Below are 25666 nucleotides of genomic sequence, written 5' to 3'. Positions count from 1 at the left end.
TTCTCAATATTTACTTAGGTTTCAGGAGTAGATATTGTATATTATCACATGCAGGAAGGGTAAGCATTTAGTTAGCAGCAGAATTTATTTTTATTACTTATTCTAGCAAGAGCTTTTTGCTCTCAACCTAAGAAAATACATTACAGTCCACAATCAAAAATCATTTTAATGACCATTAATATGACAATTAATAGTTAGTCTCAAAGAAAAAAAAGAAATATAACACTTGTGTTGTATATGGAATACTTGAAGTACATTCTTTCATGGAATAGATACTGAGGAGGTAAAAGATACTATTCAGATTTAATTAGCTTGAATTTCCTTTAGAACGTCCCGGAAAATCTCCACACACATGTCCCCAGTGGGGTGTCTCATGAATGCCAGCTTCCACGCCTCTGCAAATGTCTCCTCGGAAATACTTGCGCCCACATTTCGGAATATGTCAGTGATCTGAAAAGGAAATGGAGGCGGAAATAAGAATCAGAAGATCTTTGACAAATGATTTGCTCATGCTCCGTCCTATTTCAATAACATTTTGTGTCAATCACTTCTCCAATGGCAGAATTGTTCATACCAATTATATTTTTGAAACAACGTTTTTCCTACATTTTGAATGCTGTCACAAAATCCCACATGGTACTGTATGTCCCAGTGCTATTCTATAAAATCTACTAGACCATATCTTTCTTTCTCACCCTTGATTCTTCAGTGGGTTCATTGGTATTCTGTACCTCCTCTTAGGTGCGGGGACAGAAGAAGTGCTCCATGTGGACTCCCCTTAGGGAGTACAGCGTAGGAAACAGGAGGTCAAATGCTGTGGTCTGGTCACCGTAGTTAGTGCTGTCGCTGAAGCTCTTGATCCGCGGGGCCACCAGGTTGATGCGCACTGTGGGAGTCCCGTACATACGATAGTCTATGTGGAAAGATGTCATAATTATACAGTGAGATTCACACAATGTAGAGAAGAGAGAAGCTGGGGGAAAATGACTACCAGTCCATTGTAATGCTAAGATACAAATGTGAGAAATCGTGTGCTGAATCTCAGAGAATTTTCCCTCCCTGAATTGTTTTTGAGAATTATTTCAAATTCTTCATGCATCTTTCACCTAAATATCTATTCTTCAGCGTGCTGCCCACCTCTGCAGGTTCCCGGTCCTCCGGTCTGGCCAAAGCCTCTGAGGCTGCAGGTCTCACAGGGAGAGCCTCTCTCTGCATGTTATCTGGGGCTGTGCTGGTCTTACACTCTGAGGTAGAGTTGTCAATCAAAAGGGAATAGAATTACCGCCAGTACACCAATCACAGAAAATGGACTTGAATGGGAATAAGCATTCTACTAATTATATTTCTATGCTTAGACACTGTAACTGACCACTAGTCAGAATGCGCTGTTCCACTTTACTGATGGGCATTTTGTTCTTCCAGTTGAGGAAGTTGACGAACTTCTGAAAATTGATGAGTCCATCTTTGTCCATGTCACAGTACTCCATCAAGTCATCCAGCACCGGCCCACTCAGGTCCAGGTTAAACTGACGACACACATCCTGCAGGTCCTCCCCGTCGATCACACCCTGACCCTTCTGTGGAGTCACACACACACACACACACACACACACACACACACACACACACACACACACACACACACACACACACACACACACACACACACACACACACACACACACACACACACACACACACACACACACACACACACGAACACATAGCACACACACAGACAGACACACCTCAGACTGAACAATCTCAAACTAACTTAATACTATCAAACAGTACAGTATGAAGATATCTAGAAACTGCTTCTCCAATAGAAATGCTTGTAGGCGATGTCATGGCGACGTTGGTTAGCTAAGCTCATGCGCTGAAACATGTCATCAGGCCTAACGGTTTTCTCGTGCCAAACTGCACATGTGCAGGCAATCCAATCAAAGGCACTCCTTTGACTTTAAGTTGTTTTTGATGAAAATGAATATGTGTTAGTTTGTCACTTTCACAATGTTTGAGAAATAACATGTTCAGCTACTTCAGACATTGGCTTGAATCTAGGCTGTGCCTTTAGATTTAAGGAAAATTAACAACTATGGAAGTGTCATGGTACTGTCATGTATTGTCATGTCTTGTCCCTGTGCTTTCTCTTCTCTTCGTTTCCCCCTGCTGGTCGTATTAGGTTACTTTCTCTCTCTCTTTCTCTCTCTCTCTCTATCATTCCGTTCCTGCCCCCAGCTGTTCCTCATTCTCCTAACGACCTCGTTTACTCTCTCACACCTGTTTCCTCTTTTGCCCTCTGATTAAGTCTCTATTTCTCTCTCTGTTTCTGCTTCTGTCCTTGTCGGATTCTTGTTTGCTTTGCCCTTGTTCCGTCCTGTCGTTGTCTGCCTCTTCATCAGATGCTGCGTGTGAGCAGGTGTCTCTGTCCTCTACGGCCCGCGCCTACCCGAAGGGACCTGCAGTCTGTTGCCGCTAGCCCTGCTATTCTCCTCTACTACCAAGAAGGGGGACACTCCTGTAAAGATAGAGGATTTATGTTTTCCCTGTTTGGACATCTCCTGTAAAGATTGAGGATTTATGTTTTCCCTGTTTGGACATTAATAAACTCTGTTTCTGTTAAGTCGCTTTTGGGTCCTCACTCACCTGCATAACAGAAGAATCCGACCAAGAATGGACCCAGCGACTTCGGATCCTCTCTACTCAGCTGTCGAGATCCAGGGAGCGATGCTAGGCAGACACGAGCAGGAATTGTCTGTTGATCGACATGCCGTTGAGACCCTGGCCGCCCAAGTCTCCGACCTCTCGAAACATATTCACAATCTCCGCCTCGATCCACCGGCTACTTCCAGGGCTTCCGAGTCTCCGGAGCCCAGAATTAATAACCCACCGTGTTACTCTGGGCAACCCACTGAATGCCGCTCGTTCCTCACCCAGTGTGATATAGTGTTCTCTCTCCAGCCCAACACGTACTCCAGGGGTACAGCTCGTATCGCCTACGTCATATCTCTCCTTACTGGACGGGCTCGTGAGTGGGGCACGGCAATCTGGGAGGCAAGGGCTGAGTGTACTAACCAGTATCAGAACTTTAAGGAGGAGATGATACGGGTTTTTGATCGTTCAGTTTTTGGGAAAGAGGCTTCCAGGGCCCTGTCTTCCCTATGTCAAGGTAATCGATCCATAACGGATTACTCTATAGAGTTTCGCACTCTTGCTGCCTCCAGTGACTGGAACGAGCCGGCGTTGCTCGCTCGTTTTCTGGAGGGTCTCCACGCGGAGGTTAAGGATGAGATTCTCTCCCGGGAGGTTCCTTCCAGCGTGGATTCTTTGATTGAACTCGCTATTCGCATAGAACGACGGGTAGATCTTCGTCACCGAGCTCGTGGAAGTGAGCTCGCGTTATCCGTTTCCCCCCTCTCCGCATCACTACCATCTTCCTCCACTGGCTCAGGTGCTGAGCCCATGCAGCTGGGGGGGATTCGCATCTCGACTAAGGAGAGGGAACGGAGAATCACCAACCGCCTCTGTCTCTATTGCGGTTCCGCTGGTCATTTTGTCATTTCATGTCCAGTAAGAGGTCAGAGCTCATCAGTAAGTGGAGGGCTACTGGTGAGCGCTACTACTCAGGTCTCTCCGTCAAGATCCTGTACTACCTTGTCGGTCCATCTACGCTGGACCGGTTCGGCAGCTTCCTGCAGTGCCTTGATAGACTCTGGGGTGAAGGGCTGTTTTATGGGCGAAGCCTGGGCTCGGGAACATGACATTCCTCTCAGACAGTTAGGGGAGCCCACGGCCATGTTCGCCTTGGATGGTAGTCCTCTTCCCAGGATTCCGTGTGAAACGCTACCTTTAACCCTCACTGTCTCTGGTAATCATAGCGAAACCATTTCTTTTTTGATTTTTCGTTCACCTTTTACACCTGTTGTTTTGGGTCATCCCTGGCTAGTGTGTCATAATCCTTCTATTAATTGGTCTAGTAATTCTATCCTCTCCTGGAACCTTTCTTGTCATGTGAAATGTTTAATGTCTGCTATCCCTCCTGTTTCTTCTGCCCCCTCTTCACAGGAGGAGCCTGGTGATTTGACAGGGGTGCCGGAGGAATATCATGATCTGCGCACGGTCTTCAGTCGGTCCAGGGCCACTTCCCTTCCTCCTCACCGGTCGTATGATTGTAGTATTGATCTCCTTCCGGGTACCACTCCCCCCCGGGGTAGACTATACTCTCTGTCGGCTCCCGAACGTAAGGCTCTCGAAGATTATTTGTCTGTTGCTCTCGACGCCGGTACCGTAGTCCCTTCCTCCTCTCCCGCCGGAGCGGGGTTTTGTTTTTGTTAAGAAAAAGGACGGGACCCTGCGCCCCTGCGTGGATTATCGAGGGCTGAATGACATAACGGTTAAGAATCGTTATCCGCTTCCCCTTATGTCTTCAGCCTTCGAGATCCTGCAGGGAGCCAGGTTTTTCACTAAGTTGGACCTTCGTAACGCTTACCATCTCGTGCGCATCAGGGAGGGGGATGAGTGGAAAACTGCGTTTAACACTCCGTTAGGGCACTTTGAATACCGGGTTCTGCCGTTCGGTCTCGCTAACGCTCCAGCTGTCTTTCAGGCATTAGTGAATGATGTACTGAGAGACATGCTGAACATCTTTGTATTCGTTTACCTTGACGATATCCTGATTTTTTCACCGTCACTCCAGATTCATGTTCAGCAGGTTCGACGTGTTCTCCAGCGCCTTTTAGAGAATTGTCTTTATGTGAAAGCTGAGAAGTGCGCTTTTCATGTCTCCTCCGTCACATTTCTCGGTTCTGTTATTTCCGCTGAAGGCATTCAGATGGATCCCGCTAAGGTCCATGCTGTCAGCGATTGGCCCGTCCCTAAGTCTCGTGTCGAGCTGCAGCGCTTTCTCGGTTTCGCGAATTTCTATCGTCGTTTCATTCGTAATTTCGGTCAGGTGGCAGCTCCTCTCACAGCCCTTACTTCTGTCAAGACGTGCTTTAAGTGGTCCGTTTCCGCCCAGGGAGCTTTTGATCTCCTCAAGAAGCGTTTTACATCCGCTCCTATCCTTGTTACACCTGACGTCACTAGACAGTTCATTGTCGAGGTTGATGCGTCAGAGGTGGGCGTGGGAGCCATTCTGTCCCAGCGCTCCCATTCTGACGATAAGGTCCACCCTTGCGCGTATTTTTCTCATCGCCTGACGCCGTCGGAACGTAACTATGATGTGGGAAACCACGAACTGCTCGCCATCCGCTTAGCCCTAGGCGAATGGCGACAGTGGTTGGAGGGGGCGACCGTTCCTTTTGTCGTTTGGACTGACCATAAGAACCTTGAGTACATCCGTTCTGCCAAGCGACTCAATGCGCGTCAGGCTCGTTGGGCGCTGTTTTTCGCTCGTTTCGAGTTCGTTATTTCTTATCGTCCGGGCTCAAAGAACACCAAGCCTGATGCTTTATCCCGTCTCTTCAGTTCTTCAGTAGCCTCCACCAACCCCGAGGGGATTCTCCCTGAGGGGCGTGTTGTCGGGTTGACTGTCTGGGGAATTGAGAGGCAGGTAAAGCAAGCACTCACTCACACTCCGTCGCCGCGCGCTTGTCCTAGGAACCTTCTTTTCGTTCCCGTTTCTACTCGTCTGGCCGTCCTTCAGTGGGCTCACTCTGCCAAGTTAGCCGGCCACCCCGGCGTTCGGGGTACGCTTGCTTCTATTCGCCAGCGTTTTTGGTGGCCCACTCAGGAGCATGACACGCGTCATTTCGTGGCTGCTTGTTCGGACTGCGCGCAGACTAAGTCCGGTAACTCTCCTCTTGCCGGCCGTCTCAGACCGCTTCCCATTCCCTCTCGACCGTGGTCTCACATCGCCTTAGACTTTATTACTGGTCTGCCTTCGTCAGCGGGGAAGACTGTTATTCTAATGGTTGTCGATAGGTTCTCTAAGGCGGCTCATTTTATTCCCCTCGCTAAGCTTCCTTCTGCTAAATAGACGGCACAAATCATCATTGAGAATGTGTTCAGAATTCATGGCCTTCCGTCAGACGCCGTTTCGGACAGGGGTCCGCAATTCACGTCTCAATTTTGGAGGGAGTTTTGTCGTTTGATTGGGGCTTCCGTCAGTCTCTCTTCCGGTTTTCATCCCCAGTCTAACGGTCAAGCAGAACGGGCCAATCAGACTATTGGTCGCATCTTACGCAGTCTTTCCTTTCGAAACCCTGCGTCTTGGGCAGAACAGCTCCCCTGGGCAGAATACGCTCACAACTCGCTTCCTTCGTCTGCGACCGGGCTATCTCCTTTTCAGAGTAGCCTTGGGTACCAGCCCCCTCTGTTCTCGTCCCAGCTCGCCGAGTCCAGCGTTCCCTTCGCTCAGGCTTTTGTCCAACGTTGTGAGTGCACCTGGAAGAGGGTCAGGTCTGCACTTTGCCGTTATAGGGCGCAGACTGTGAGAGCCGCTAATAAGCGTAGGACTAAGAGTCCTAGGTATTGTCGCGGTCAGAGAGTATGGCTCTCCACTCGTAACCTTCCCCTTATGACAGCTTCTCGCAAATTGACCCCGTGGTTCATTGGTCCGTTCCGTATTTCTCAGGTCGTAATCCTGTCGCAGTGCGACTTCTTCTTCCGTGACATCTTCGTCGCGTACACCCGGTCTTCCATGTCTCCTGTGTCAAGCCTTTTCTTCGCGCCCCTGTTCGTCCCCCCCCCCCCCGTCCTTGTCGAGGGCGCACCTATCTACAGGGTCCGGAAGATTATGGACATGCGTCCTCGGGGCCGTGGTCATCAGTACCTAGTGGATTGGGAGGGGTACGGTCCTGAGGAAAGGAGTTGGGTTCCATCTCGGGACGTGCTGGACCGTTCGCTGATCGATGATTTCCTCCGTTGCCGCCAGGTTTCCTCCTCGAGTGCGCCAGGAGGCGCTCGGTGAGTGGGGGGGGTACTGTCATGTATTGTCATGTCTTGTCCCTGTGCTTTCTCTTCTCTTCGTTTCCCCCTGCTGGTCGTATTAGGTTACTTTCTCTCTCTCTTTCTCTCTCTCTCTATCGTTCCGTTCCTGCCCCCAGCTGTTCCTCATTCTCCTAACGACCTCGTTTACTCTCTCACACCTGTTTCCTCTTTTGCCCTCTGATTAAGTCTCTATTTCTCTCTCTGTTTCTGCTTCTGTCCTTGTCGGATTCTTGTTTGCTTTGCCCTTGTTCCGTCCTGTCGTTGTCTGCCTCTTCATCAGATGCTGCGTGTGAGCAGGTGTCTCTGTCCTCTACGGCCCGCACCTACCCGAAGGGACCTGCAGTCTGTTGCCGCTAGCCCTGCTATTCTCCTCTACTACCAAGAAGGGGGACACTCCTGTAAAGATAGAGGATTTATGTTTTCCCTGTTTGGACATCTCCTGTAAAGATTGAGGATTTATGTTTTCCCTGTTTGGACATTAATAAACTCTGTTTCTGTTAAGTCGCTTTTGGGTCCTCACTCACCTGCATAACAGGAAGAATTTCTCACTTCTCCCATTCACTTGTAGACCCCAAACCCATGTCTGGTCGGTCGAGTCTGCTTCGCAAAGCATTCCCGGAAGTATTGCGATGTTGGTCCTGGGGTTTAGAAATTCTGTGATATTATCAAGTTAATACAGTAGAATTGTATATACAGTGCATTCGAAAAGTATTCAGACAAATGTACTTTCCACATTGTTGCATTACAGCCTTATTCTAAAATTGATTAAATTGTTGTTTTCCCCTCATCAATCTGCACACAATACCCCATAGTGACAAAGCAAAAACAGGTTTAGACATTTTTGCAAATGTATTAACAATTCTAAATTTACATACGTATTCAGACCCTTTACTAAGTACTTTATTGAGGCACCTTTGGCAGTGATTACACCTTTGAGTCTTCTTGGGTATGACACTACAGTACAAGCTTGGCCATCTGTATTTGGGGAGTTTCTCCCATTCTTCTCTGCAGATCCTCTCAAGCTCTGTTAGGTTGGATGGGGAGTGTCGATGCACAGCTATTTTCAGGTATCTCCAGTGATGTTTGATCGGGTTCAAGTCCGGGCTCTGGCTGGGCAACTGAAGGACATTCAGAGACTTGTCCCGAAGCCACTCCTGCGTAGTCTTGGCTGTGTGCTTAGGGTCATTGTCCTGTTGGAAGGTGAACCTTCGCCCCAGTCTGTGGTCCTGAGCACTCTGGAGCAGGTTTTCATCAAGAATCTCTCTGTACTTTGCTCCGTTCATCTTTCCCTCTATCCTGAATAGTCCCCCAGTCCCTGCCTCTGAAAAACCCCAAGCATGATGCTAGCACCACCATGCTTCACCGTAGGGATGATGCCACTTTTCCTCCAGATGCTTGGCATTCAGGTCAAAGAGTTCTATCTTGTTTTCATCAGACCAGAGAATTTTGTTTTTCATGGTCTAAGAGTCCTCTAGGTGCCTTTTCGCAAACTCCAAGCGGGCTGTCATGTGCCTTTTACAGAGAAGTGTCTTCCATCTGGCTACAACCATAAAGGCCTGATTGGTGGAGTACTGCAGAGATAGTTGTCCTTCTGGAAGGTTCTGCCATCACCACAGAGGAACTCTGGAGCTCTGTCAGAGTGACCATCGGGTTCTTGGTCACCTCCTTGACCAAGGCCCTTCTCCCCCGATTCCTCAATTTGTCCGGGCGGCCAGCTCTAGGAAGAGTCTTGGTGGTTCCACACTTCTTCCATTTAAGAATGATGGAGGCCACTGTGATCTAGCCTTCCCCAAATATGTGCCTCGACAACCATCTTGTCTCGGAGCTCTACTGACAATTCCTTCGACCTCATGGCTTGGTTTTTGCTCTGAAATGAACTGTCAACTATGAGACCTTATATAGACAGGTGTGTGCCTTTTCAAATCATGTCCAATCAATTTAATTTACCACAGGTGGACTCCAATCAAGAGTTGTAGAAACATCTCAAGGATGATCAATGGAAACAGGATGCACCTGACCTCAATTTCGAGTCTCATAGCAAAGGATCTAGATACTTATGTAAATAAGGTATTTCTGTTTTATATTTGTAATAAATTATCAAAAATGTCTAAAAACCTGTTTTTGCTTTGTCATTATGGGGTATTGTGTATAGATTGATAAGTGTAGATTGTGTGTAGTGTAGATTGATCTAAAAAAATTCAATTATAGAATTAGCCTGTAACGTAACAAAATGTGGACAAAGTCAAGGGGTCTTAAAAATTTCTGAATGCACTGCATGTAACCTTGTCGTCGTGCCTGAAGGCCTGCAGCAGGGAGTTAAAGTTGTGGAAGTTGATCTTCTTGAGGTGCTGGCGTACAGCACTGACCAGGGTGCTCTGTTTGTCTGTGCCTTTCTGGTACTCTGCTGGAGGGGTGGAGTGGAGAAGGTCACCCGCATCTGTGGAGAAAGTTAAACCAAATTCTTCATCTTCAAACAATAACAGAAGGCTTACATTTTGGTCACCCCTCTAGACTACATTATAGCTTTACCTATTTTTACCAATTGCATACTGGCATTGTAATAAGAAAACTCAATATGTGTCCTTTTATGAATATGCGTCCTTTTATGACTTACAATTTTACTCACCAAAGTCATCTGGCCGCTAGCAAGATTCCAAATGTATGACCTGCTGGCACTTTCAATGTGTCTGCTATGCTATAAAAGGCTTGGAGTATTGGAAGTAAAGCTACTGTAGTAGCTGGGCATGAGTTGTGTATACACATGTCTGGAACCTATACTGAACAAGCATTTAACTGGATCTGCATTAAAGAGTTAATGTGATAGTGTCATGTTTTGTCATTTATTATCATGTCTTGTCCCTGTGCTCCCCATTCTATTCGTTTCCCTCTGCTGGTCTTATTAGGTTCTTTCCCTCTTTCTATCCCTCTCTCTCCCCCTCCCTCTCTCACTCTCTCGCTCTCTCTTCTCTCTATCGTTCCGTTCCTGCTCCCAGCTGTTCCTATTCCCCTAATCATCATTTAGCCTTCCCACACCTGTTCCCGATCCTTTTCCCTGATTAGAGTCCCTATTTCTCTCCTTGTTATTCGTTTCTGCCCTGTCGGTTCCTTGTCTAGAATTCACCGTGCTGTGTTTGTGTATCGCCCTGTCGTGTCGTGTTTTCCTCAGATGCTGCGTGGTGAGCAGGTGTCTGAGTCTGTTTGGTTCAAGTGCCTTCCCGAGGCAACCTGCTGTTCACCTGCTGTTCAAGATCGAGTCTCCAGTTTGTCCTCGTCATTTCGAGTGAAAGTTGTGTTTTTTGATTGTATTTACTTTACTGGATTAAAGACTCTGTTTTCGCCAAGTCGCTTTTGGGTCCTCTTTCACCTGCATGACAGAAGGAACCGACCAAGGAATGGACCCAGCGACTTCAGACGCTCGTTACACTGCCGTCGAGATCCAAGGAGCCATGCTCGGCAGACACGAGCAGGAATTGTCTGCTGCTCGCCATGCCGTGGAGAACCTGGCCGCTCAGGTTTCCGACCTCTCTGGACAGTTCCAGAGTCTTCGTCTCGTGCCACCTGTTACTTCCTGGCCTGCCGAGCCTCCAGAACCTAGGGTTAATAACCCACCTTGCTACTCCGGGCAGCCCACTGAGTGCCGCTCCTTTCTCACGCAGTGTGAGATTGTGTTCTCTCTCCAACCCAACACATACTCTAGAGAGAGAGCTCGGGTTGCTTACGTCATTTCACTCCTTACTGGCCGGGCTCGAGAATGGGGCACAGCTATCTGGGAGGCAAGGGCTGATTGCTCTAACAAGTACCAGAACTTTAAAGAGGAGATGATTCGGGTTTTTGACCGTTCAGTTTTTGGTAGGGAGGCTTCTAGGGCCCTGGCTTCCCTATGCCAAGGTGAACGGTCCATAACGGATTATTCTATTGAGTTTCGCACTCTTGCTGCCTCTAGTGAGTGGAACGAGCCGGCGCTGCTCGCTCGTTTTCTGGAGGGACTCCACGCTGTGGTTAAGGATGAGATTCTCTCCCGGGAGGTTCCTTCAGATGTGGACTCTTTGATTGCTCTCGCCATCCGCATAGAACGACGGGTAGATCTTCGTCACCGGGCTCGTGGAAGAGAGCTCGCATTAACGGTGTTTCCCTGCTCCGCATCGCAACCATCTCCCTCCTCTGGCTCAGAGACTGAGCCCATGCAGCTGGGAGGGATTCGCATCTCGACTAAGGAGAGGGAACGGAGGATCACCAACCGCCTGTGCCTCTATTGCGGAGTTGCTGGACATTTTGTTAATTCATGTCCAGTAAAGCCAGAGCTCATCTGTAAGCGGAGGGCTACAGGTGAGCGCAACTACTCAAGTCTCTCCATCAAAGTCCTGTACTACTTTGTCGGTCCATCTACGCTGGACCGGTTCGGGTGCTACATGTAGTGCCTTGATAGACTCTGGGGCTGAGGGTTGTTTCATGGACGAAGCATGGGTTCGGAAACATGACATTCCTTTCAGAGAGTTAGAGAAGCCTACGCCCATGTTCGCCTTAGATGGTAGTCATCTTCCCAGTATCAGATTTGAGACACTACCTTTAATCCTCACAGTATCTGGTAACCACAGTGAGACTATTTCTTTTTTGATTTTTCGTTCACCGTTTACACCTGTTGTTTTGGGTCATCCCTGGCTAGTATGTCATAATCCTTCTATTAATTGGTCTAGTAATTCTATCCTATCCTGGAACGTTTCTTGTCATGTGAAGTGTTTAATGTCTGCCATCCCTCCCGTTTCTTCTGTCCCTACTTCTCAGGAGGAACCTGGCGATTTGACAGGAGTGCCGGAGGAATATCATGATCTGCGCACGGTCTTCAGTCGGTCCCGAGCCAACTCCCTTCCTCCTCACCGGTCGTATGATTGTAGTATTGATCTCCTTCCGGGGACCACTCCTCCTCGGGGTAGACTATACTCTCTGTCGGCTCCCGAACGTAAGGCTCTCGAGGATTATTTGTCTGTGTCTCTTGACGCCGGTACCATAGTGCCTTCTTCCTCTCCGGCCGGGGCGGGGTTCTTTTTGTTAAGAAGAAGGACGGTACTCTGCGCCCCTGCGTGGATTATCGAGGGCTGAATGACATAACGGTTAAGAATCGTTATCCGCTTCCCCTTATGTCATCAGCCTTCGAGATTCTGCAGGGAGCCAGGTGCTTTACTAAGTTGGACCTTCGTAACGCTTACCATCTCGTGCGCATCAGAGAGGGGGACGAGTGGAAAACGGCGTTTAACACTCCGTTAGGGCATTTTGAGTACCGGGTTCTGCCGTTTGGTCTCGCCAATGCGCCAGCTGTTTTTCAGGCATTAGTTAATGATGTTCTGAGAGACATGCTGAACATCTTTGTTTTTGTCTATCTTGACGATATCCTGATTTTGTCTCCGTCACTCGAGATTCATGTTCAGCACGTTCGACGTGTTCTACAGCGCCTTTTAGAGAATTGTCTCTACGTAAAGGCTGAGAAGTGCTCTTTTCATGTCTCCTCCGTTACTTTTCTCGGTTCCGTTATTTCCGCTGAAGGCATTCAGATGGATTCCGCTAAGGTCCAAGCTGTCAGTGATTGGCCCGTTCCAAGGTCACGTGTCGAGTTGCAGCGCTTTTAGGTTTCGCTAATTTCTATCGGCGTTTCATTCGTAATTTCGGTCAAGTTGCTGCCCCTCTCACAGCTCTTACTTCTGTCAAGACGTGTTTTAAGTGGTCCGGTTCCGCCCAGGGAGCTTTTGATCTTCTAAAAGAACGTTTTACGTCCGCTCCTATCCTCGTTACTCCTGACGTCACTAGACAATTCATTGTCGAGGTTGACGCTTCAGAGGTAGGCGTGGGAGCCATTCTATCCCAGCGCTTCCAGTCTGACGATAAGGTTCATCCTTGCGCTTATTTTTCTCATCGCCTGTCGCCATCTGAGCGCAACTATGATGTGGGTAACCGTGAACTGCTCGCCATCCGCTTAGCCCTAGGCGAATGGCGACAGTGGTTGGAGGGGGCGACCGTTCCTTTTGTCGTTTGGACAGACCATAAGAACCTTGAGTACATCCGTTCTGCCAAACGACTTAATGCCCGTCAAGCTCGTTGGGCGTTGTTTTTCGCTCGTTTCGAGTTTGTGATTTCTTACCGTCCGGGTAGCAAGAACACCAAGCCTGATGCCTTATCCCGTCTGTTTAGTTCTTCTGTGGCTTCTACTGATCCCGAGGGGATTCTTCCTTATGGGCGTGTTGTCGGGTTAACAGTCTGGGGAATTGAAAGACAGGTTAAGCAAGCACTCACGCACACTGCGTCGCCGCGCGCTTGTCCTAGTAACCTCCTTTTCGTTCCTGTTTCCACTCGTCTGGCTGTTCTTCAGTGGGCTCACTCTGCCAAGTTAGCTGGTCATCCCGGTGTTCGAGGCACTCTTGCGTCTATTCGCCAGCGCTTTTGGTGGCCGACTCAGGAGCGTGACACGCGCCGTTTCGTGGCTGCTTGTTCGGACTGCGCGCAGACTAAGTCGGGTAACTCTCCTCCTGCCGGTCGTCTCAGACCGCTCCCCATTCCTTCTCGACCATGGTCTCACATCGCCCTAGACTTCATTACCGGTCTGCCTTTGTCTGCGGGGAAGACTGTGATTCTTACGGTTGTCGATAGGTTCTCTAAGGCGGCACATTTCATTCCCCTCGCTAAACTTCCTTCCGCTAAGGAGACGGCACAAATCATTATCGAGAATGTATTCAGAATTCATGGCCTCCCGTTAGACGCCGTTTCAGACAGAGGCCCGCAATTCAGTTCACAGTTTTGGAGGGAGTTCTGTCGTTTGATTGGTGCGTCCGTCAGTCTCTCTTCCGGGTTTCATCCCCAGTCTAACGGTCAAGCAGAGAGGGCCAATCAGACGATTGGTCGCATACTACGCAGCCTTTCTTTCAGAAACCCTGCGTCTTGGGCAGAACAGCTCCCCTGGGCAGAATACGCTCACAATTCGCTTCCTTCGTCTGCTACCGGGTTATCTCCGTTTCAGAGTAGTCTGGGTTACCAGCCTCCTCTGTTCTCATCCCAGCTTGCCGAGTCCAGCGTTCCCTCCGCTCAAGCGTTTGTCCAACGTTGTGAGCGCACCTGGAGGAGGGTGAGGTCTGCACTTTGCCGTTACAGGGCACAGACTGTGAGAGCCGCCAATAAACGCAGGATTAAGAGTCCAAGGTATTGTTGCGGCCAGAGAGTGTGGCTTTCCACTCGCAACCTTCCTCTTACGACAGCTTCTCGTAAGTTGACTCCGCGGTTCATTGGTCCGTTCCGTGTCTCCCAGGTCGTCAATCCTGTCGCTGTGCGACTGCTTCTTCCGCGACATCTTCGTCGCGTCCATCCTGTCTTCCATGTCTCCTGTGTTAAGCCCTTTCTTCGCACCCCCGTTCGTCTTCCCTCCCCCTCCCGTCCTTGTCGAGCGCACCTATTTACAAGGTACATAAGATCATGGACATGCGTTCTCGGGGACGGGGTCACCAATACTTAGTGGATTGGGAGGGTTACGGTCCTGAGGAGAGGAGTTGGGTTCCGTCTCGGGACGTGCTGGACCGTTCACTCATTGATGATTTCCTCCGTTGCCGCCAGGATTCCTCCTCGAGTGCGCCAGGAGGCGCTCGGTGAGTGGGGGGTACTGTCATGTTTTGTCATTTATTATCATGTCTTGTCCCTGTGCTCCCCATTCTATTCGTTTCCCTCTGCTGGTCTTATTAGGTTCTTTCCCTCTTTCTATCCCTCTCTCTCCCCCTCCCTCTCTCACTCTCTCGCTCTCTCTTCTCTCTATCGTTCCGTTCCTGCTCCCAGCTGTTCCTATTCCCCTAATCATCATTTAGCCTTCCCACACCTGTTCCCGATCCTTTTCCCTGATTAGAGTCCCTATTTCTCTCCTTGTTATTCGTTTCTGCCCTGTCGGTTCCTTGTCTAGAATTCACCGTGCTGTGTTTGTGTATCGCCCTGTCGTGTCGTGTTTTCCTCAGATGCTGCGTGGTGAGCAGGTGTCTGAGTCTGTTTGGTTCAAGTGCCTTCCCGAGGCAACCTGCTGTTCACCTGCTGTTCAAGATCGAGTCTCCAGTTTGTCCTCGTCATTTCGAGTGAAAGTTGTGTTTTTTGATTGTATTTACTTTACTGGATTAAAGACTCTGTTTTCGCCAAGTCGCTTTTGGGTCCTCTTTCACCTGCATGACAGATAGACTTACGGGTCATGCACTTTGCTAATCTGTGGCTGTATCCTTTCCCTGTCATCACATCTCTGAGAAACAAACTTTGCAATGTTATGAGTATGGGAAAAAAATAGCAGTACACAAATCAACATTTGATGTCATGACTATTGGCAATGCATTGTGTGACATTGAATGGTGAGCGATGAGAAGTCGAGTGTTTTGAATAAACGTAAGGTAGGATAAGTGCTTACTTCTGAGTATCACACAACCAGTGGAGAGATTTGGAGACACTGCGTCCATCGTTGTGGTGGGGAGTAGGCACTCCGAACCTGCCGTCCTTTCCATAAAGGCTCCCCTTGTATTTCCTATCAACCTGTTCACCTGGGACGCAACACAGTTATGATGGATTTACCCAGGCCAAAATGAAACAAAGAAATATCGACAGGTGTGATTAACCACTGGCTATGGTGTTTCTACAAAAATGTGTCTGAAAATGATGGGTGTTAAATCAATGTGTAAAACAACATATTGAGTAGCATATAAAAAAGCCTAAATTAAGTCCCCCTTTGAACACTGTCAGAACCAAAGAGACACAAATGTCCACAATACTCACTGACAAAGTAGGCATTGTGGGAGTGGATATAAGACTGGTGTCCCTCCTGAGCCTCTGTCTCCACCTGCTCCGCGCTTTTAGGTGGGTTGATAATCGCACCTGCAGCTGCAGCTGGATCAGAAGGAACACACTTCTACATGAAGGCTTGTGGATATGTCTTTCAGTCATAATGAATGTTCATGGCGACACATTGTAGATTCTAGGGTCTTTCTTTATTGTCTGACTCACTTTTGTGGGATTTCACACCAAGCTTTGCTGGTGTCAGTGTCGAACGAATTTGGAAGCCCAGGGCTCTGATCCTGTGACCTGCCCAGGGGGGCTTTTTGATTGGTGGAATACCCAGCTTTGGGCTTTTAAGGGAAGGTGTGTGAGACACTGAATATACATCCATATGTAACAGTATAATTTTAAACCGTCCCCTCGCCCATACCCGGGCGCGAACCAGGGACCTTCTGCACACATCAACAACAGTCACCCTCGAAGCATCGTTACCCTGTTATAATTACGATGGTGGGGAAAAAGTGACTCCAGCGCAAAGAGGTCAATCGAACTCTATCAAAACAATGGAATTGACATGGAAATGTGTAGGGGAAGGGCCGTGAGGGAAAGATCCCGAATCTTATCATTGCCCCCCAGCAACATTAGTCTACATTTTGGCTATTGTTTATGTGTATTGCACACTATGTTGAGATAAAAATCGGAGTATAATGTTTGTATAGATGTTAACCCCAACACATGTTCATGTCATTGTCACCAATCAACTGCATTACAGTTAAAAACGACTGATTACCACTACCGATTTCTGTATGCTAGCTATGCTAACCAGTTTTTCGAAAAGGGAGTTAGCATTTAGCAGTCACTTCTAAACGTGAAAAGCGACAACTTCTAAAGCAAAAACAGCTAAATATATCCAAATCGGACTTAAGTAACCCCATTGTGGGCCTTCTACAATACATACATCATGACAGAGTTTTTGGATGTGCGTCCATTTAAAATGTATTGAATAATTCAAGTGTTTGTCAAATATTTATTTCTTTATTTATTAATAATGTAATGACTTGTCTTTGAAACTGATAAATGGAGACAATTGTTTAAGGCCCAAACTAAGAAATGTTCAATGTTGTTCAATGTTCAATGGTTCAATGGTTCGATCCCAACCACTTGGGGAGGCAGGTAGCCTAGTGGTTAGAGCGTTGGGCCGTCAAATCCCCGAGCTGCCAAAGAAAACACTGTCGTTCTGCCCCTGAACAAGGCAGTTAACCCACTGTTCCTAGGCCATCATTGTAAATAAGAACTTGTTCTTAGCTGACTTGCGTTGTTAAATAAAGGTATGAATAAAAATAAAAAACAATTAAGAACCTGTATGATTATGAACATTGCTAATGTTTGCTTTTAGCCTACACTTTAACAATATGACATGTTATGTGCTTCTACACCTGCATTGCTTGCTGTTTGGGGTTTTAGGCTGGGTTTCTGTACAGCACTTTGAGATATCAGCTGATGTACGAAGGGCTATATAAATACATTTGATTTGATTTGATAAAGTTGCATACATCAAGTCATGTCATATGTTACAAAGTTTTTTGTGAATGAGTTATCACACTTGTGTAACATTACCTCTTTGCCTAATAAAATGATTAGTTTTCCCGATCCTTTCATTAGTGGCAAATCGATTTTTGGACTTTACATTAATTAAACGCACAAATTGATTCTTTAAGAATATAACTTATAAATGCCTCGAACTTAGTTCAACTGTCTTACCCCATCAGAACCCTAAATATACGTTTGTTTTACTCCAACAAAGTAAATGTAAACAAACGTTGTATAACCTCATATGGCAGATTTCCCCTTTAACACGAGTGTGTGATTGGTTTATTCTCAGCGCTACGTAGGTGCTCGATTTATCATCATACACCGTACCATACAAAACAAACGGGAAGTGGGAAAGGGACAAGCTTTATGAAATTTATCGACCTTTGAAAAGATTGTGGAGTGCCGGAAATATATATATATTTTGTAAATCCCTTCAGCTACCTAGTTAATTATATCGGATAAGGTAAGCAGATATCATAATAGCTAGCTAGTTTACCGGCAAAACTAGCTTGCTAGCTAGCCCTGGCTAGGCCGAAAGTTATGTTTTGTTAGCTATCTCACAGCAAATAATACACCAACAGTTGACCCGTTCTTAATATACTGTTGTGAGTTGACCATTGAAATGTATGTATGTAGCCAGCTTCTATGTATTTGCGTGAAGCAGGGTGAGGTGTGGTTCAACCTTATGTCTCTTGCTAGCAGTAAGACCGATAGTTTTCGTGTACGAACTAGCACATTTTTCAATATACTTTATATACTGTAGTTAGTTAGCTAGATAAAGTAAACGAGCTCGATAACAGTAGCCACCTAATCTAAATAATTATAGCTAACTACGTTAGCTAATTGTAACTGGCTGGCTAGCTAACCAATTTGTCGTAGACAATATTGGACCAATGGGTGGGACTGAGGAAGCTAATAATTATTTTTGACGGACACAGTGCCTGATAGGTTTTATCCGCCATCATGACTGACTAGCTAGCTAGTCAACACAGTGGTTATTTGTGGTTAAAGACTGACGTAACACGATTTCGACCCACATGTCTTCACTGCAATTATTTTTGACTAGACTAGACACAATGGCTTGTTGTGTTTACTTGTTGGGACTAGGGTTGCACATTTTGGGAAATATTCAGATGTGGAAACTTTCCGTGGGAATTAACGGGCATATATTATTATTAATAACATTTAAATGTAGATGTTTTTTTGCATTTGATATATTTACCATATCATATGGAGACAAACATTTTACCTTATCATAAGTATACATGAATGCAAATGATTTAAATCCTTCCAATAAAAAAACTAAACTATTTAGTTACGAGTTGAACTTTAACTAAATGAGTTGACTCTTCACATGGGATGATATCACTGAACAAAAGAAAGGGAATATTGAATGATCCATTGCATCTCGCAAAAACGTTTTCAACATGCATCTATAAAATTATATTCTAAAATATAAAGCTTTGGCTGTCTTCCTCTCAGGTGTCCATGTCTTCTCTCTGTAACTCCAATGTCCACCTCTTGTACATCAGACTCTGAGGCCTCATCTTCACTGTCACTTTCCAACCTTGTTGAGGATGGCTCATTGTCTGGCTTGAAATGCCTCAAATTTGCCCGGATGGCCACCAATTTTTCAACCCTTGTATTGGTCAGCTTGTTGCGTGCTTTGGTGTGTGTGTTCCCAAACAAGGACCAGTTGGGCTCTGAGGTGGCTGATGTTGGTGGGATTTGGAGGATGATTGAGGCAACAGGGGAAAGAGCCTCAGATCAACAAAGTCCTTTCCACCAGGTGGCTGATGAGATTTGTTGGTATATTGCATCTCCTTCCCAATGCCCTTGCTTGGAAGTGTACTTTGCCAGACTGCCAAAAACATTGCCGTCATCCAGGCCAGGGTGGTGAGACACGATAGTGATGACACCATAGGCCTTGTTGATCTCTGCACCAGACAGGATGCTCTTGCCAGCATACTTGGGGTCCAACATGTATGCTGTGGTGTGTATGGGCTTCAGGCAGAAGTCTTCATGCTTTTTGATGTATTTCAGAAGTGCAGTCTTCTCTGCTTGGAGCAACAGTGAAGTGGGCAGGGCAGTACGGATTTCTTCTTTTACATCTGTAAGCAGAGTCTGAACATCAGACAGAATGGCATTGTCTCCCTCAATCCATGCAATGGCTACTGCTGTATGTTTCAGGAGTTTCAGGCTGCATACCACTCTCTCCCAAAATGCATCATCCAGGAGGATCCTCTTGATTGGGCTGATGGGGCTACAGACTGTGATATGGCCATTTCTTGGAGAGACTCCTTCCCCTCCAGGAGACTGTCAAACATGACAACACCACCCCAACGGGTGTTGCTGGGCAGCTTCAATGTGGTGCTCTTATTCGTCTCACTTTGCTTGGTGAGGTAGATTGCTGCTATAACTTGATGACCCTTCACATACCTAGCCATTCCCTTGGCTCTCTTGTTGAGTGTATCCATTGTTTTCAGTGCCGTGATGTTCTTGAGGAGCAGATTCATCTGCAATGTAGAGACGTGTGTCTGTTGTCCCTTGTCTGCGCTCTTGTAGAATACTGGTTGAGTGGTGGAGATGATGTAGTTAATTATTCCTTGCCCACAAACATTTGACCACCCATCAGAGATGATTGCAATACAGTCTGCTTTGTCTATGATTTGCTTGACCTTCACTCTGTTGAACTCTCCATCCAGCAAATGAGTAGATAAAGCATGTCTGGTTGGTCTCTGCGGGATCTATGCTGGGTAAACAACATTCAGAAATGTCTTCCAATAGCATACACAGCTCGAAGAAGACATTCATCAGCATTTCTCTGACTTCGTTCCCCCGTTGAGTCAAAAAAAACTTCGGATTCCAGGAGGACCATGAGCTGTTGCTATCGATAAGGTGTCTGATTCATCATTTTCACCTCTGACAAAAGTCTCTCTACTTCTATATGAGGTTGCTTGTTGTGAGCGCTGAGGGCACATTATGTACTTGGCAAGATGATTCTGCATCTTTGTTGCATTCTTCACATATGATTTGGCACAGTATTTGCACATGTACAGAGCTTTTCCTTCTACTTTAGCTGCAGTGAAATGTCTCCACACATCAGATAGTGCCTGTGGCATTTTCCTGTGAAGATTAGAAAAAAAGTGGAAAAAAAACCCAGAATACAATTCATGTACAGATAAATAGTTAAGCAGTTAGATTAAACAACTTCTTTTGTGATACATAAAATTAAAAAAATTAAACATGTATGGAAACAGGTAAATTAACACTCTTCAGTTAGCAGGCTCAAGCTAGCTAAAACCCAAATGTTAACAAAAACTAGCAGAAATGATTAACAAGTTAGAAATGATTTAAACACTTTGCTGTAGGCTAGTATTTACTAGCTAACAAAATCATGTATGTTATAAAATATATTCGCCCAGTATTGTAATCAAAACTTACCAGAAAGCATGTAGTCCTTGGCTCAGACAGTGTAGTAGTGTGGGCTCAATAGCATCTCATTAGTGTGCAAGATCTTGAGAATCAGCTGTACATGTGATGGAATAATGCAGTGTGCATGCAGAGGGTTGCAATTCCATTGAATTGGGGATAGTTTAACCAAAATATGCCATAAGACTTATAATTGCCTTGTGTATCCCTCAAAAAAAAGGTTCAAAAAGCTAACTTAAAAAAAAAAAGAATTTAAGCAAAATTCCCGGGCTTAACTTCCCATAGAAAATTCCGGGAAATTTCCCGGAAGGTTTACAACCCTAGTTGAGACAGTTAAGAAACAGGTGTGTAATATACTCTTTGTAAACAAGTCTAATGTTACTAGCTAATTGCCAAGTGAAAGTCGTTGTCACACATTTCCAAATACTGTCTGTAGTTAACTAGCTAGCTACATCCTGTGACTCAATGATATTACAATGATGATCAGAGACAAAGCTAATTTAACAATTTCTAACCAATTAAATGTCAAAGTTGATAATTAGGATTATTTTGTAGTTGTATTTATTTTTTCCCCCACTACTTTATTCACTGATCTATTGACAATTTAAGTAATGTGACATCTCATTTTTGGCAGTTCTAGGAGTAACCATTCAAGCGGTACTTCTGCATCCAGAGCAAGAGACTGGGGTGTAGGACATGGCAAGTAGGGGTGGTGCAACACGACCCAATGGGCCGAACACAGGCAACAAGATCTCCCAGTTCAAATTAGTACTCTTAGGGGAGTCCGCCGTGGGAAAGTCCAGTCTTGTACTTCGCTTCGTCAAGGGCCAGTTTCATGAATTCCAAGAGAGCACAATCGGAGGTTGGCTGATTTGACATCTTCTATTCATGTTTTTAGTGGTTTTGGGTTATGTCCATTCCACCATCTTTTTTTGTCCTGTAGTGATTCTGATTACATTCTGTAGGTTATGCAATCTCCCATGATGTGTGTGTATATATAGTCCATTGTTGGAAACTGGACAGCCAGATGTTTTTCTTATAGCCTACTGCAAACAAAATTCTAAATGCTGCTTTGACTGTTTGTCTCCTCTCAGCTGCCTTCCTGACTCAGACAGTATGTTTGGATGACACAACAGTCAAGTTTGAGATCTGGGACACAGCTGGTCAGGAGCGCTACCACAGCTTAGCACCCATGTACTACAGAGGTGCCCAGGCCGCAATCGTGGTCTACGACATCACTAACAAAGTGAGTCAGCAGCCGGGTTTATGTACTCTGTCACACATTAAAAGAGACTCTTAAATTAGGTACAGTGCGTTTGGAAAGTATTCAGACCCCTTCCCGTTTTCCACATTTTTATTCTAAAATTTATTAAATATTTTTTCCCCCTCATCAATCTACACACACTACCCCATAATGACAAAGCAAAAACAGGGTTTTAGACATGTATTAAAAATAAAAACCAGATACGTAAATAAGGGAAGTATTCAGACCTTTTGCTATGAGACTCGAAATTGAGCTCAGGTGCATCCTGTTTCCTTTAATCATCCTTGATGTTTCTACAACTTGATTGGAGTTCACCTGTGGTAAATTCCATTGAATGGACATGATTTGGAAAGGCGCACACACCTGTCTATATAAGGTCCCATAGTTGACAGTTCATGTCAGAGCAAAAACCAAGCCATGAGGTCGATGGAATTGTCCGTAGATATCCAAGACCGGATTGTGTCGGCACAGATTTGGTGGAAGGGTATCAAAACATTTCTGCCGCATTGAAGGTCCCCAAGAACACAGTGCCTCCATTCTTAAATGGAAGACGTTTGGAACCACCAAGACTCTTCCTAGAGCTGGCCGCCCGGCCAAAATGAGGAATGGGGGGAGATTGGCCTAGGCCAAGGAGGTGACCACGAACCCAATGGTCACTCTGACAGAGTTCCTCTGTGGTGATGGGGGAACCTTTCAGAAGGACAACCATCTCTGCAGCCCTCCACCAATCAGGCCTTTATGGGAGAGTGGCCAGACAGACTCCACTCTTCAGTAAAAGGCACATGACATCCTGCTAAAGGCACCTAAAGGACTCTCAGACCATGAGAAACAAGCTGGTCTGATGAAACCATGATTGAACTCTTTGGCCTGAATGCCAAGCGTCACGTCTGGAGGAAATCTGGCACCACCCCTATGGTGGTGGCAGCATCATGCTGTGTAGATGTTTTTCAGTGGCAGGGACTGGGAGACTAGTCAGGATCGAGGGGAAAGATGAACAGAGAAAAGTACAGTGAGATCCTTGATGAAAACCTGCTCCAGAGTGCTCAGGACCTCAGACTGGGGCGAAGGTTCACCTTCCAACAAGACAATGGCCCTAAACACACAGCCAAGACAACGAAGGAGTGGCTTTGGAACAAGTCTCTGAATGTCCTTGAGTGGCTCAACCAGAGCCCAGACTTGAACTCGATCAAACTTCTCTGGAGAGACATGAAAATAGCTCCTCATCCAACCTGACAGAGCTTGAGAGGGTTCAAGTCAGATTTGCCAAGCTTGTAGCGTCATACCCAAGAATACTCGAGGCTGTAATCTCTGCCAAAGGTCCTTCAACAAAGTACTGAGTAAAGGTTCTGAATACTTCTAAACCTGAAATATCAAATTTCACATATATTTAATACATTAGCAAAAATGTCTGTGCCTGTTTTTGCTTTGTCATTGTGTGTAGATTGATGAGGGGGCACAAACAATTTAATCCGTTTTAGAAACAAGGCTGTAACGTAACAATGTGTAAAAAGTAAAGCGGTCTGAATACTTTCCGAATGGACTGTATAGCATTAGGTACAGCTGAAGACATTTTGTTAAAATTTAGCAGGAGTTTGGTGATTAGGCCATCTTTAATAGGCCTAGTTGAGAATCTGAAGAAAATATTGAGGAAAAGGGTAGCCTCGTTTTGCTGACATGTTTTCAAGCATCTTTCTGTAGTCCTTAGATTTGACCCAATTCTAAAATATCCCTATTAATTTAATTTGGTCCTAACAAACTTGTAACATCTAGCACTTTTGTTTTAACAAATGAATTGAGGGGCTGTCATTGTTTTTACCCTAAGTTGCACCACACTTTCCCAAACTATCTTTCTGTTCAATGTGTAAATTTATCTTTTTATGTTGTAAATGTTTCTGATACTTTGTGCTGCAATTTTGGCCAGGTCTCTCTCTTGTAAAAGAGTCTCATTGAGATTAACAAACCAGGTAAAAAATAAATTTAAAAAAGAGCAACCAATGAGAAATTCTATGTTGATCCCCATGTCTGCTTTTGCTTTATTTGCTAAGCTGTTTGCTGGGAAGTTGTTAGAACGTAGTATTTCATGGAAATAAGCTGTCAAACGAGCTTGGTTTTCTAACTCAATGCTTTGTACACAAAGCTTAAGCCAATGTTTGGAGCAGAGCATGACTTCAACTCAGCAATATGATACATCTTGTTGACAAACTCCCCATACATGTAAGCTGGGGAACATTATACTTAATTGTCATATTTTATAGAAGTTCGCCTTTAATGAGACCACATCTTGGATATTCTGCAAAGCCAATAGCATAACCAGGGAATGAAGGGAGGGGTTGTGTTGTCATTCTTCCACAAGGACCTTGTTATTGTCTGACTTAATCTCTCGTCCTCTGATGTTTGCCAGGAGTCCTTTGCACGAGCAAAGAACTGGGTTAAGGAGCTTCAGAGACAAGCCAGTCCAAATATTGTAATAGCTTTAGCTGGGAACAAAGCTGACCTTGCAAACAAAAGAGCATTGGATTTTCAGGTTTGTGCCAGTGAATTTGCCAATGTACATTACATTGTGCTCGTTTTATTCTCAGTGGAGTCATCATACAATTTGACCTATAAGGCAGTTAAACACAACCTTTGTTGCATATTGACTGATTTTGGTGGTTTTCTTCCAGGATGCCCAGTCATACGCAGATGATAACAGTTTACTGTTCATGGAAACATCAGCAAAGACCTCTATGAACGTTAATGAGATGTTCATGGCTATTGGTAAGTGTTTTATGTTCCATGTTCATTACACTTAGTTTGAAGATGTTAAAGCATCTATCAATCTGATAATAGAAACACAGGTCCTAAACGTTTTCCCTATCGCTTCATAGCAAAGAAATTACCCAAGAACGAGCCTCAAGCTGACGGCGCGTACAGTGGGCGCAACCGGGGAGTGGATCTTACGGAGGCAGCTCAGCCGGCCAGTCGCTCCTGCTGCAGTACCTAAACCTGGCCCACTCTTCCCACATGCACCTTCCCCCTCTCCTCCTAACTTTGAATAACATCTGGACATGGTGTTCCCCTTTCTGACATCAGACCTTCCACCTCTCGTCCTTTCTCCCCGGAATAGCTAAAGACTGTATAGCTGCATTTAATACTTTTTTTGTTTTTACTTTCATTTTTTTTTTTTAAGTGTCAGTATAATGTATGCATGTATCACTACAAGGCCTAAAACATATATTTTTTACTTAATTCAGTTGGAATACTAACCCATACGAGAGAGAGAGAAAGGTGTGTGTGTCTGATTCCCTGAAGAGAAAGTGTAACCTAGGTCATAGGGTTAGTGGACTGGGGATAAAAGTAAGTTGTGTCCTTCCAACCAAAACAAACCAAATTCCCCCATTTGTTAAATGCCTGGAGGCTATTACTGTTTGTACTGAGTATAATAACATTATTGAAGCAGTGTCAGGCAAGGACTGTCAAACCAAGCATTCCACTTCCTTGCACCTGCTGCCCAGATGACAACATCTTCATCTGCAGAGAAGTTTGGCGAGAACATCCAACCGGTTGAACAGGATTTAAGGGTGGTTTTGTGATTGGATGGCTGGTGACTCTGCAAGTTTGTCACATCTATGATGACTGGCTTGTGCATCATTGGAAGTCCCTCTTGAAATCACAACATTCTCTGGGTGA

The 25666-nt window shown here is 45.7% G+C and overlaps 1 protein-coding gene and 1 pseudogene across 1 annotated transcript; one reads left to right on the top strand and one right to left on the bottom strand.

Moving 5' to 3' along the window:
- Positions 1-257: 257 nt before the first annotated feature.
- LOC123997295 lies at positions 258-18263 on the bottom strand (annotated as a pseudogene).
- LOC123997685 (ras-related protein Rab-5A-like) lies at positions 17601-25190 on the top strand. Its single transcript, XM_046302157.1, has 6 exons — positions 17601-17764; positions 21368-21595; positions 21828-21979; positions 24399-24521; positions 24661-24754; positions 24865-25190. The coding sequence occupies exons 2-6, from the start codon at positions 21430-21432 to the stop codon at positions 24978-24980; spliced, it is 651 nt and encodes a 216-aa protein (XP_046158113.1). The 5' UTR covers positions 17601-17764; positions 21368-21429; the 3' UTR covers positions 24981-25190.
- Positions 25191-25666: the final 476 nt, after the last annotated feature.

This window comes from Oncorhynchus gorbuscha, linkage group LG15, assembly GCF_021184085.1.
Source record: "Oncorhynchus gorbuscha isolate QuinsamMale2020 ecotype Even-year linkage group LG15, OgorEven_v1.0, whole genome shotgun sequence".
NCBI lineage: Eukaryota > Metazoa > Chordata > Actinopteri > Salmoniformes > Salmonidae > Oncorhynchus > Oncorhynchus gorbuscha.
Note: the sequence above shows the minus strand (reverse complement) of the source record. Positions and strands in the feature narration are given on the sequence as shown.